The sequence below is a fragment of the Ammospiza caudacuta genome, chromosome 11, assembly GCF_027887145.1.
Source record: "Ammospiza caudacuta isolate bAmmCau1 chromosome 11, bAmmCau1.pri, whole genome shotgun sequence".
NCBI lineage: Eukaryota > Metazoa > Chordata > Aves > Passeriformes > Passerellidae > Ammospiza > Ammospiza caudacuta.
The window spans coordinates 22184651-22198643 of NC_080603.1; the positions used below are offsets into that span (position 1 = coordinate 22184651).

Here is a 13993-nt window from a genome sequence, read left to right on the forward strand (position 1 = left end):
GCTGGGCTGTAAGGGAGAACATTTTAAGGTGTAACAGCTCTGGGGTTTCTGACTTTGTGTCACAGTTCCCAGGCTCTTTTAGGCCACCCAGAGCTCCCTTATACTGTGACTTCATCCTAATACCTCTATCAGCAAAAACAACATCTGTAAAGCTGAATTTATTCAAAATTTGTGCTCCTTATACAGAATCACAGCTCAGGTTGGAGAGGACCTCTGGAGAGGCCCCAGCCCAGCCTGCTCAAAGCAGTGTCAGGTGAAGCAGCTCAGGAGCAGCTTTTGGGCATCTTCTCTGAGAAAGAAACTGTCTGTGCAACCTGCTCCAGGGCTGCCCACCCAACTGTAAATCTGGTGTTCACAGGACTCAAATATTCAACGAGAAAATAACAATGGAAAGCGAAAGACAGGATTTTATTCATCCTAAGGCAAGGCAAGACATTAAGATGCCTGTTCACAAGCTGACCCATGGTGAGGTGTGCACGCCAGGAGAGGAACGTCCTACAAAATCACAGCACTTTCCTGCAAGTTTCAGTTGTCCTTTTCTGCTATAAAAGAACCATCAGGGAACAGTTTTTGTACCAGCTTCTATGAATGGAAAGTCCTGTCTAAATTCTTTTTTATTACATGAAGTTGAAGGAGCAATTGAGACAAAGTATTTTAATAAACAAAAGTCCTGTAGAAACAAAGCAGAAAGAACCCGACCCAAAAACAGGAAAGACATTAAAATTCAAGAATTATCTCTGCCAGGATTACAGAGATTTTAACTTAGAAATGAGTATAGATTTGTGTAGCTAAAAATTACTTTATCAAGATTTATGCTACAATTTGTAAGCCTCTTGCAGTATTTCTACATATACTTTAGGATTTGTAAATCTATTACAAGATTTGCAATTCAACTTTTCATCTTACAAAGCAAATGAGAGATGCACCTAAATCTTATCTTAAAGCACTAATTCCTAAATTAGGGCTCCAAAGTTCACAATTACAGGTCCTTTGGGTAAATCAGAGGATAAACCCAGACTCTAGAAACACAGATGCATTTTGTTTAAGATGAAATTGCCAGAAACTCAAAAAATAAAAGTGAAGCTACAACTTCTGGAAAGCATTGTTGACCAGACTACTGCTCCTGCCTAAGTCCTTTCAGCTCAGCTCTTTATTAGGCTTTGATGTGTTGTATTAAAAAACAAAAATTACATTAAAAAGCATGAATGATGCGGTTATGACACCTACTTAAAATCCATGCATGTCTTCCTCATTTGTGTTCTGTTTTGGAATTTATTTATTTTTTTAATTGATGTATCAGATAATTAGATGTATTATTTAATTGATGTATTAGATGTATTATATTTATTTTTGTAATTGATGTATTAGCAGCCAAGCTGCTCTTTGAGGCAGGACACTTCCTCCAATATCTTGATGCTTAGAAATTAATGCTTTCACTTCAAAACCAGAATACTAATAAAAAAGAGGTAAGAGCATCTAATGACCTAAGATGACTCCAAAGTAAAATTAATCAAACACAGCAATAGTTATTTAGTACCTACATTTTTTTGGTGCTACTGAATTTCATGCCATCCACCCCCCTCCTTAAAAAAACAACAAAAAAACCCAAACCAAACCAACCAACCAAACCAACAAAAAAATTCCAAAACAAACCAAACGAATAAACAAAAAACCCTGCCAAAAGCACTTCAATTAAATGTCCCAGATAACATTTATACAACTCTCCTTGCACGAGTCACCTGATGTTAACTCAAGACCTTTTTCCACTCACGCCATCCTTGCAAAGCCTGTACTATCTTTCAGGGGAACTTTAGAAAAATTCCTCAAAGAAGTCCATGCCAGGTGTTTCATCTCATTTTTCAGTGAGCAGCACGTTCCACTACTGGCCCAGAGAAATATTTTGCCTCTTACCAGCAAAACTCAAAGTCATATCTATTGCAGCAGTTTTGAGAGGGAGCAGAGTAACCTAGAAGGGAATTAATTCTTAGTTTTACCTCACCTTCACACCTAATTTGCTACTACAGTAAGGAAAATGGATTTTATACAAAAATTACCATAGAAAAATTAGCACTGCCCACGTTGTAACTGCAAAAGGCTTGGCAATGTGTGGTTCAGCTCTTCCAGAGTATGCAAAATACTGCTGAAAATCCCTTGCGGTCATGGATTAAACTAGCCTTGGCAGAAATCACTAAGTGAACTAGCTGAAAGACCACTGATGCTTGGAAATCAAGAAAAAAACCCCAACAAACCTAGGCATTTTAAAACATGAGTAAGCCAGCTATTCTAAATTTAGTCTCTTTGTTATGAGCATTACACCAGAAAGGAATAGACTGTCACCACGTGTCAGCTTCAGCTGACATCTGCTAGAAGAAGAAAAAAATTCCCTCTTATTAGGCAGCACAAGCTGCCTAATTTGTTCATTATATATTTTGTAAAGGGTGGTCCCTATAGCACAATATTTTAAATAAATATGCAAATCATTATATTATTATTCTAAAATATCTATGACATCAATGCGGTTTTAAATAACCCAAGGGGCTTCACTCTTCTTTTTGTTTCATTAACTGAATAGACCCACCTGTCAGCTATGTAAAATTACTATATAAGAAGTATTGAAAGTTACACTTTGTGCAAATGCTTTTCTTAATTGAAACTGAATTCTCAAGTTCTCAAAGTCTCACAGGTTTATCAAAATCATTTATTCTGAAACTCCTTTACTGACAGTGGGATTAGGGAGATCCCAGGCACTCCATGATCCCCCACACCCTGGAGAACACTGTCACTGCAATCAACACCTTCCTCTGTCCTTCCCCACACCAGTTCACCTGGGCAGAGCATTTTCCTGTCTCTGAAAGGAAAACAGTGTCTAAAAAACAAAAGAAAACTCCAACAGTCTAAAAAACAAAGCCTAAAAAACCAACACCCCCCCTGCAAAAAATCCAACAGAACTGTCTTTGAAAAGTACAAGCAAAATGCTTTGGAAAACTGGCCCAACCCAAACTCACTGAATTACTCATGTCTTTCAGAGCTCTGCAGATGAATACTATATAATATGATAGTATTCATTTATGCAACAATGGAATATTTTTCACATCTCCATTTCAAGATGATTAGGTTTTCTTTTGGGGGAGTTCCTACCTGTCTGAAAGTAGGAAGAGGTGCTATTATCTTTTTTATGCAGCTGCTGGATATGGAAAAGCAGTGGGCTGGAACAGAGATCAAGTCACGTTAAAGATGGTTTGGTTTAGTCTGGCTTTCAGTATTCAAACAGCACCAGGAAAAAAATTCAATTATAAAAGTAATTATATCTTTAATTGCTTAAACAATCAGGCAGCTTACTTTATGGTGCTGTTGCTACTGAGCAGGTGTACTTGCAGGTGCTGGCTGCAACATCTAAGAGTTGCATTGTGATATCCCAACTTCAGCACAGGAGGGAGGATAAAATACCAAAATACTATGGTTATACAGACACTCACAAACTTACAAATGTATGAGAAAGATCGGCAAGCTTTATAAGAAATACAATTCCATATATATATATATATATAAATCATTATGTGTGTGTATATATATATATATATTTATATATATATATTTTATCTTTCTGTGAGGGCTATTTATTTTGGTTCTGACATTTTTCCCTTTTGGACAGAATTAATGTTGAATCTGACTAGAGTTTGCACTATGAGACAGTCATGTTTCTGGCAATTACAGCACCTTTAATAATTATGTATAGATAATAATCTACCAGAAATGCCTGTCTTTTTCTCTGACATGTCATATTAGCAACATGCTTGAAAAAAACACAGTCTTCTTCAAAAACTTACTTTGCACATACAAAATCAATTAGAAAAAGACACAAAACTTACAGTGAGTTGGGTCCAAAATGGTCACATTGTTCAACCACATAACTTTTACCTCTTCCTTATATTTTATCAACTTTGACATGGAAAAATTCAGTTTTTTAAAAAAATTAAAAATGAATTAACTTCTTTTCAAAATCATCTTTCTGTGTGCAAAACTAAATTAACACCTAATAAGCCACTAAATGCACATTTTGCCACCCAGCATTTGTTTTAATTTAACTTAACCTTTCATTGGAAAGTTAACAGCCAGTTTTAAATCCGCACTGTCTAAACAGTCTTATTTGGATAGAATCTCAAATTCTATCCTATTCTAGTATAATTTTTTTTAGAACGTATACTATATCACCTGCAATGGAAGAAGGTGTTAATTAGACTCAACTATTAGAAACACAGGAAAGATAGGCATAGCACACTGAGGTTATCCTACCATAATACTACAATCAGAGTTTTGGAACCTACAAAACCAAGAAAAAAACACAGTAATGCCAGAGAAGGGTGTCAAGCAGCAAAGAAGTGGCCACAGAGCACGTGGCCCATAAAAAGGAGCCTCCCATCCCAAATTTCTGCAAAGACAACTGATTTCAAGCAGACTCTGCAGGGGCAGGTTCCAAGACACCAGCTGGGTGCACGGCCATGCAGTGATGTTTGCTGTTTTGTGAGCACAGAATAAATCAGCTCACTTGCACTAATTATGCTGGGCTGAAGTATGTCAGTAAAGCTATGGAAGGATTCATTGCAATCATGACTGCACAAGAGATTCAAATATTCCAAATGCACTTGTGAGTAGGGTAGCTTCAAAAGTCTAATCTGGACTCCATTTAAAATGTTATTTTTGCTGGATGAGAGAAAAAGCAGCTCCACTGGAAAACATTCTGTAGTGAGTCACAGCTGTTTAGCAGTAGTTTGAAACAGTCTGAAATGCTGAAAACATTGAGAAGTCCTCTGCAACTTATAAGGCATCAGGAAGAATTTAGTCATTATGTTTTCCACTGAGATAATTTTGCAGCATAGGAAGTGCTGATTTGTTGTTTTCAAATAATCTGGTCTTCATCACTTGTACATTCCATTTCTCTTATAAATTCAAATTTTTTAATAACTTTCTGCTTGAAACTGAGGAAAGTTTTGACCATATGTTTCATGACGGCATTTGCAAAAGTCAAATGATAAAAACAGGGCTAGCAAGCTATTCCAGTATCATTGCCAGTGATTTCTCCTCTCTCCTTCTAATACTCTAATTAATAAAATCACAATGTTTTCAACTCAAATTTGTTTCCAAGAAAAAAATATAGACAGCTTAGTAGAAGATAAAGTGATATCTGATATGCAATACAGAGGTGCACACACTCAAACCTGTGAGCCTAAAGTATCTTGATGTCCAACTAATTCTCTCAGTTTTAAATACATGCAAACCTAACTGAAAGCCAGACAGGAGAAAAAGCTAAAAAATAAAATCCACAAATCCCAAAATCTCAGAGTATGTAATTTGATACTTACATAGAAGCTTACTTGCTTTATTACATCTTGAAGAATCTCAAGAGGCAGATCATGGATTTAGACACCTCTTGAACCACTGATGCTACAGATATTATTGAAAATCTGCTGAAATTATTACCTGTTGCATTCACTGTTCAAAGGCCAGTATTTTCCAAAGACTTGCCTCTCTATTGCATTAGCACTGATTTTTGTTCATACAGAAAATAATGCAGTATATCAGATTGAGCAGTCTAGCTGGTCTGATAAACTCTGCATTTTTTATGGCAACCACTGAAATTATGTAGTAAGTCCAAAATAAAATGATCAAGAGTACATGTAAAGATATATACACACACCTAAATTGTAATATCAAACTTGAGCTTTTCTTTCTCCTCAGCCTCAGTCTGTCCTCAAGGCAAATCAAAGCACAGTGCACAGAAGCCTGACTGCAGACAGTCATGTTACAACAAATTATCTTTGTATTTCAGTTATCCAATGCTGTTAGCAGAAACAAAAACACAAATTTTGAAAAAGAAAAAAAAAAAAACATTCCCAGAATCATTTCCACAGCCACAGAGGCAAGCACAGAAAATATATTATTGTGACTGTGCTTTGTTCTCAAAAAGAACAGACAAACCAGGGCTGAGGACATCTTGTAAAAAGTCATAATGATTTATAACAAACCATTTTAGAACATATGTTGCATATGCATGGTTAAAACCATTACACAATGTTCTGTTTTCCAGCTAACTTCTGCTCAGCTGCTGGCTTCAGAGGAATAAAATATCATGAAGTGAAGGACAGAAAGGACAAACTCAGGTATCAGGCAGGGCACACCAAACCTACAGAATCACAGGAATGACTAAAAAATGAGCAGGGACACACTTCCATGCCAGCAAGCACCACTTACCCACGCTCCAAGCAGTGGCAGCAGTTCCCTGTGGTTGCTGTAGAAGAACTGGCTAAGCCCAATTAAAGAATGGCACATTTCTGAAAAGGTAAATGCCACAGGGTTTTTATGATGAATATTGAGTGTTTAAATTTTGTCGAACTGAGTGTGGTGGGTAAACCTCGGCCAGCTTCTAGACCCTCCCCAGCTACACTCTCATCATCGCTATTCCACAGGGTAAGAGGAAAGTAAGATGGAAAAGATCACTGATCAGGGTAAAGACAGAGAGATCACTTATCAATTACCACCACAGGCAAAACAGTGTCAGCAATTGCCAGGTAAAATAGATTGGGATGGTGAGGAACAAACCCAAAAAGATTAGAACAGCACTGTGACCCTGCCCTTTTCCAGGCTCAGTTTCACTCCCCTGCCAATCCAGCAACCTTGTTCCTTCATAAATACACTTCCAGAGGCATCACTGGCTTTGCTGATGGCCTCAGCTGTGGCCTGCAGTGGATCAAATCCTTAACAATTCCTTGCCTTCCTTGTCCCTAAGATCAAATCCTATTAGCAGTGTTTGAGGAAAGCTCATGTCAATTCTTCTGTCTGAAGAATGTGCACTATTCACAGTTCCAGGGATTTCCAGTGTCACATTTCCCATGCATTTCCCATGTCACTGATTTTTTCACCCGAATTCCTGTGATATGGCTCACATGACCAGCTGTTAACCATAACCTGAACCATGCATGACTTCCAAACACACCCCTTTTTTCTTCTATAACCTCTGCATAACAATTCCCTAAAACAACATTACACTTCAAACTCCAGCTGATACCATAAGATTGTATTTTACAGCTGTTATATTTCAGCATTTAAAAGCTCACAGTCTTTTCTATGATGCCATCTGAACTCTTCATGAAATGATTTCTATTCTCCCTCTGAACAGATAGGGATTCCATTATGAGGCACCTTATCTCATGGGCAGGGTTCTTAGTGCTTATCACAATGCCACTTTTCTATTTACATAGTAGGATTGACAAATGGATTCTATCCATATTTTTGTTTACTGAGCCATTTCCTGTGTGGAAACAAATTTGATTTGAAACAGCTCTGAAGTCTAGCAATGGAGAAATCTAATATGTGTCTGTCATATGAACGTGGGTGAAAGGAAACGCAGCAGTCAAAAAGTCAAAATGGAAAAAGAAAACTAGATGGGAAAGCACTCAAGTTTTACACTATTCTTCTAAACTTTATTTTCAAGACAATTTTTGCTACACAAGTCTATTTCCTCAGCAAGTTTCGTAATCCTGCATGATTACTTCTTTGAGTTCCACCCCCTGGATCTATTTCATTTCAAAAACAGGAACACAGAAGAAAGATTTTTAAAAATGAAGGACACTTGTCTTTAGCAGTCAGAATCACAGAGAGAAATGATGCTCAAAAAGGATTCTATGATTGTTTCATAGGACCTAGGATTGGAAGAGTCTTAAGAACAGCAGAATTAAATTATGAAACAGAGCTGCAGAAACTTTCAAATAAGTGCTGTTCACTTCCCCTTCTCATCACTACTTTTTCCCCTTTGTTAAACAGAGATCAATAAAATCATTCTGCTTGTAGGTAGTTGGCATCTCAAACCCATCCTCCAGCTATTTCTATACATTCAAGATGATTCATATGCAGAACTGCAGCATTTAATCTTCATGAAACAGAAAATGTGAGCTGAAACCTCATGAGAACTCCAAAATTCTCTCAGAACTATTACATAAATCCCATTTTAAAATGTTGTCAACTTTGAGAAAAGATCTGTAAATTATACCGTTTCCTGAAGACTTTTTTTTCTAGGAAAACACTGAAGCATTCCAGTACTCTGATACCACTGAGAAATTTGTCTTCAGACTAAAAGAACAGGAGAAACAAAGGCAGCAGCAAGAAAATCCAAGTTTCCTACTTTTTATTCACCAAGTACAAGACTGGCTTTGGATCACTCATCCTATCAGGAATTTCCCAGTAAAAGGGAGAATTCTGGTAGGAGCAGCCTCGAGCTTGTGATAGTAACAGTTCTTCTGGCAAAGTGTGAAGTGCAGATGGTGTCAAAGATATGCCAATAACTTAGGCAGGAGCTTCCAATAAAATCTCTTGTAGTGCTTATTACAGTCTGTGAATCAAAGTGAAAGGGGCAGCCCGGGTTCTCTGGCTCTTTTATGCCACACAAGGCAGTTTAACCACTGCACATCCAAGTGCATCCCCCAGGGAAAAGCCTGCACTCCAGATGCATTTGTGGCTGTCCCAGGCATGAGCTACCTCTAAGCAAGTCAATTCACAGTCTCCAGAGAAGCAAAATCCTCATCAGAAACACAGGAATTACTTCAATCTGATCTACCTTCCAGTGACAAAACCATTAAAAAATGAAAAGGGTTTTCTCAAGTATTCCTGTGAGCTCTTTCCAGCTCATCATGGCACTCAATGATCAAAATAACAAGGATCTTAAGCATGATAACCTGCTCCTGCCTATGAATGCTGCTCAGAAACTTCAAATCACAGACCAGCCACACTAAGGCTTCTACCAGAAACCATCAATGCACTTGTAACACCATTGTCCATATAATTAAGCTTCTCTTTCCCAAATTGGAGATTGGAATGCACACTGCAGATGAGATCATTTACTGACAGAAAACTAACACATAAGGTTTAAAAACTGAAGTGGCATCTTCATGTTGGTGTATCTGTTTTAATTAGCTTTACTTTTCATGTAGGGTAAATAAAACATTACGGAGTCAGCCAGACAGAGACACCACAAACTGTTTTTCAAATAGCTCCATGAAATGAGCAAGAATAAAGCTTGAAGAGTGTTATATTTACCTCTGTAGCTCCCAGGGCACTTTTAAGAACACTGGGTCAGGTACACTGAGACACTGAGAAAATGCGCAATTTCTTTCCCACCGAGCTGTCAAGGCATTCATGCTGTGAATAGCTAACACCCTTCTTTGACAACCAGGCAAATATTTCTATTTTCTGCCATTCTAGGCATGACGTATCTCCACGTTGCCTCAGTTGATTTAGTGCCAATTCAAGTCAAACTTTAGATGTCTGAGCCAGTAACCGGACAAAATATTCTTGATGAAGCCTTGTCACAAAATCATAGACTGCTGCTTAATACATTTCCAAATAGTTAGATAATAAAAAGGGCTGTAAAGCTGAAAAAGCTGCAGAGAAGCAGAACACACACTCACTGAACTGCCAGAATGGAGATTTAGGCAGCACATACAAGTCAAATATGCTGCTACTTCTATTTATTGTTAACATTGCTTCAAAAACATCCCACATAAAATTATATAAGATGATGTTGTCCCTTGAGACCATGTTGTTCCTTGAAATCAAATCTGTATTTCCCACCTTTCAAAAATACATGTATTTAGAGAAGCATAATTAATAACCAAATCTATCTGGGCAAGGCTAAATGAACACACCCTATTCAAGTGATAGTAGCATTTGGATACTATAAACATTATTTTCTCTTAACACTTTAAAAATATAAATATCTAATGACATTTCACTTGTACCTACTGACCAAATATTTTAATTTCTGCTACTATGAAAGAGGAGGACAGAATGAAGGGAATAATTCTTTCAGTGGGGACATATCCTGTGGAAAATGCTCTGAAAGTACTGGATCAGTACTTGACAGTCTTGGCTTTGGTTCATGGGATAAGAAAAAACAGGTAGTAATAATGGTTCAGTGTGTGAATACTCAAATATAAAACCCAATAAACTATTGAGAGCGCAGACTTTGTGCCAAGAATTTAAAGCACTTTTGAGACTGGATTCCATCCTTTAAGCCCTGCTGTATTACACACTACTTCCTTACTCAGAGCCTCTCTTGCCAGCAAGATTTGGTTTAGTGCTTTAACTCCCATTTTTACAATCTGCACAGAATTAAAATGCCCTGACCAGTACTTACCAATGCTGGCATAACCAGGCGTGGATGGATCTCCCCCGCTGTTCAAGGAGACCATGAAGGCTTTGTCAGCAAGGTCTGCAGTCTTTGGCAAGTCACAAGGATCAGTGTAAACGAGAACACCACCAAACCCTGCATCCTCCAGCAGAGAAAGCTGAGGGGACAAAGCAACACAGGTGACCATTAACAACAACAGTGTTAAAACACATAATTTAATTTTTTTTTTAATTACTGCTGAGATGGAGGCTTTCCCATGCACCACATTCTCACCACAGATTGCTCTGTACCAAGCTGCACTGCTTCTAGCACCTTAACGGGTTTGCCTGTGATATAAACACCACCCTGAAAATGCCTCAGTTTTGAAAATAATGTCACTAAAACATCTTGAGTGGACCTTCCCTATTATCCATGTTATTATCTGTAAGATGTTCTTGCTTAGTTTACCTCTTCAAGGACACAGCACACACTGAATGTTTGCCTACACTGGCATCAGGATTTCTGGACACATTTACTCTACAGTTAAGAGAGAAAACAGAAGTTTACAGAACATTAAAAAAATAAAATTAAATTTAAAACTTCAGTCTATCTTACTCAAATGTTTGGATCTGCCTCCTGTCAGACAAATAGCTTTTATTTTGTCTCATTAGAACAACAAAGTTTGAGCTGGAACTGGCAATTAGTTTCCAAATATCCACAGATCTGGGCCAGAATATCAAGCAAACTTCCCCAAAGTCAAGGACAAAAGCCTCCAAGCACCATAACCTGCAGCAGCTTTTCTGGAAAACCTCAGGTGTTTCTTTCATAGAGAACTGAAAAATAAAGAGGATTCGATTCTGATATGGCCAAAATCAAATGGTAATGTGGCAAATACCCCCATGAAATGAGATGACCTTTCTGTGCAATACTCTGCATATTTGGAATTGATACAAAGCTCACTGATACAAAGCTATATTAATTTTTCAGACAGAAGTAATTCAGGTTTTTAAGAATTATCTTACTATTCACTGGTCTGTTCTACTGATGACTTTCCAAATGTCTCCAAATGGTCTGAGGAATGACTGCAGGTATATGATGTTTCCAAACAACTCTGATTTCACAGGAACCTGAGGACTTTTTACTACTCCTCTGTTTCTCAGTTCAATTGTCTTCTTCCTTCTACATTTTAGAACCTTCTTTTTCTTCTTGTGTATGTATATAATTTTCAATTTATCTCCTAGCTGCTGGTATTAAGGAATGTTTATGCACAGTTCTTTGTGGCTTTACAAGTATGTAAATTACATGAGTAAATGGCATTCAGTCTGAGCCTCATTTGGTGTTCAGTTCTGTTTTACTGAACAGCTAAGACAGAAAAAAATATTAAAATAGCAGTCTAGTATTTGCAATATGCTAAAAATAGCAAAGTACTATTTGCCATTTCTGTAAGTAAATATATCTAATACTGTGCTTTGCCAAGACCTTGACACTCATCTTGCATTCAGATATCTTGAATTCAGATAAGCAGATGCAAGTTGAACCTGTGAGTCACTTAATCCTACCTATCTTACACAAACAAGCAATCCACAGATCAAAGGGATTCTTTGAGAGAACTCCAGTCAGATGAGCAGGAGAATTAGAAGATGATTAGCTCAGATGGAAAAATATATTACAGACCTTAAATGTAATGCAGGAAAAGGGATTGCCCAAATGGTAGGTTCATTTATTATGGTTTTGTTCTGTTTTTAATTCATGTTCATATTCAGATATTCAGACAGGATTTGACTGCACAAAAAGTAGGGTGGGAGAACTAGGGACTCATCATAGCTAAATGATGTAAGAGGCAGGATTTAAAATAATTATTACCTTTTCCTGCCTCCATATCCAGTATCTTTTTATTAATCCCTGGTTTATTTAGTAGCACACAAAACAGGAAATACAGATTATTTTTTCTTTTAAAGAGTTTTAAAAACTTTGCACTTTAAAAAAAAACCAAACAAAAACTATTAAATTCCTCAGTTTTAGTGGGAGAAAGTAACTACATGTCTGCTATTCACAAAGTGCAGCAAGCACTGCTGCCATGGCTACAATCTCTAGTAAGAAGTTGCGTCACACATGTGAAATTACAAAACAGCTTTCAGATTTCAGCTATAATTGCTGCTTTTTAACTTTACAACAGTGACAGCACAACTACATCAACAATAAATGTGCATTGTTGATTCCATTTTCATCTTAAATACATGAACACTTTACCAGACATAAATTGTCCAAGCACAAAGAAGCCAAAGAAAGCTCTGCATATTTTTTTACAAGGCTCAAGATTGTAGATTAATTCCTTCAGGTAAACCAGTGCACAGCTATTCAAATGAATGGATTATTTTAGATTGCAAAACGATCCAACAGCAAAATCTGCTCCTTATGATTTTGGATGTATGCATTGTCCCTCTCCCAAAGCCATAAACATCTCAGAACAAACTGGAAACAGCAGAACCCTTGAAAACAAATCCTGGTGCCCACTGTTAACCCTTTAGTTATTTATGGCTGCTTAAGTTCTCAGTTTTTAGAGTTACCTTAAAAAATGTGACTGTTCCAATTCAGTATATTAAATTACCCCATAAAACATTCTGGACTCAATTTAACCTAATGTGAGACACCTGCTGCTTTACCAAAGGCCCTGTCGGGTACCTGGGGACAGTTTAGCCCTGTAAACTCCACACACCACCAGGCACCATTAAATTGCCTTTTAAAGATGATATGGCTGAAGCAGAGAAGAGAGAGACTGCAACAGTCTGTAGAACTCAGTTTGGCTCCAAGGGGAAAACTCAAAGCTGCTTCTCCATGTTAACTGCACCTTCTCTGACATGTGGCAGAGGAAACATTTCCCTTTTGCACTGGCACACTGGTAACAGTGCCCAGCTCTCTGCTCCACATTTCAAACAAGCTTTACTGTGGGACTTTGGCCACAAACCTACTGGCAGATACTGGGTCCAAAATAAGCAAGCTGAGCATGACTATTTGCTGAGGAAAAAGAAAAGAAACAACAAGAAACAGGGGCCTTTCACAGGTGGCTTTAATGTGTTTTAGCTCACCTGGGGCCAGTGTGCACCTGAATGAACACTTAATTAGGGGTTATATTAATGATCTGAACACAGAACCTACCAAAGAGCACAGACTGCAGCCTCTGTGGATCTCCAGCATCATGCATAAAAGCTGCCCATCAGTGACTGGTGATCAGCAGGGAAGCAGTGCAGCAGGTACTGGCCTCAAGCTGTATTTGTTATCTTCCACCTGAGTGCAAAGTCAGACTCTCTGAAGATCCTGTCCCTGCTCTCTTCTCAGCTGGGACCATCCTTGCACCTTGTAAGCACCACACAGCAGAAAACCAATCAGGTAATCAGCCTTCATTATTTTCTAGGGGCTACACTGGACTGGTTACCTGCTAACCCCAGAGCTCCAGAAAATTACAAACGTGCACACTGAGGCATGGAATGTTCCAGCAGAACCCTCTCTTTCCAGCTGAAAATAAAGCATGACTGAAGCAGCTCTACTCTGATGTTCTGTGGATAGGAGCCACATCTGGGCTCAAGTTTAAGCTGTTATTTCATGGGCAGAGAGCAGAAAATCACATCACACTTTGGTCTCACCAGGATTACAGCAACCATGAGAACAGAGGGTTTCCTACACTATTCTCTCACTGCATCTGAAGAGTTTAGATCCTGTTTCCAGAACCTCTGATCCAGCAAGACCCCAATGCTTAAAGATAATTAAATAAGCATAGCATCTTTTCCCTCCAATTTTTTGATTATCAGCAACAGTTCTGCCACAAATAATTTAGAA

At 37.9% G+C, this 13993-nt stretch overlaps 1 protein-coding gene across 1 annotated transcript in view; it reads right to left on the reverse strand.

Moving 5' to 3' along the window:
• Positions 1-13993, reverse strand: part of NAALADL2 (N-acetylated alpha-linked acidic dipeptidase like 2) — a 312928-nt gene that overhangs the window by 115942 nt on the left and 182993 nt on the right. Inside the window, exon 5 of the mRNA XM_058812368.1 lies at positions 10187-10337. Within this exon, the coding sequence (XP_058668351.1) occupies positions 10187-10337 (151 nt within the window). The remainder of the gene's footprint in view (positions 1-10186; positions 10338-13993) is intronic.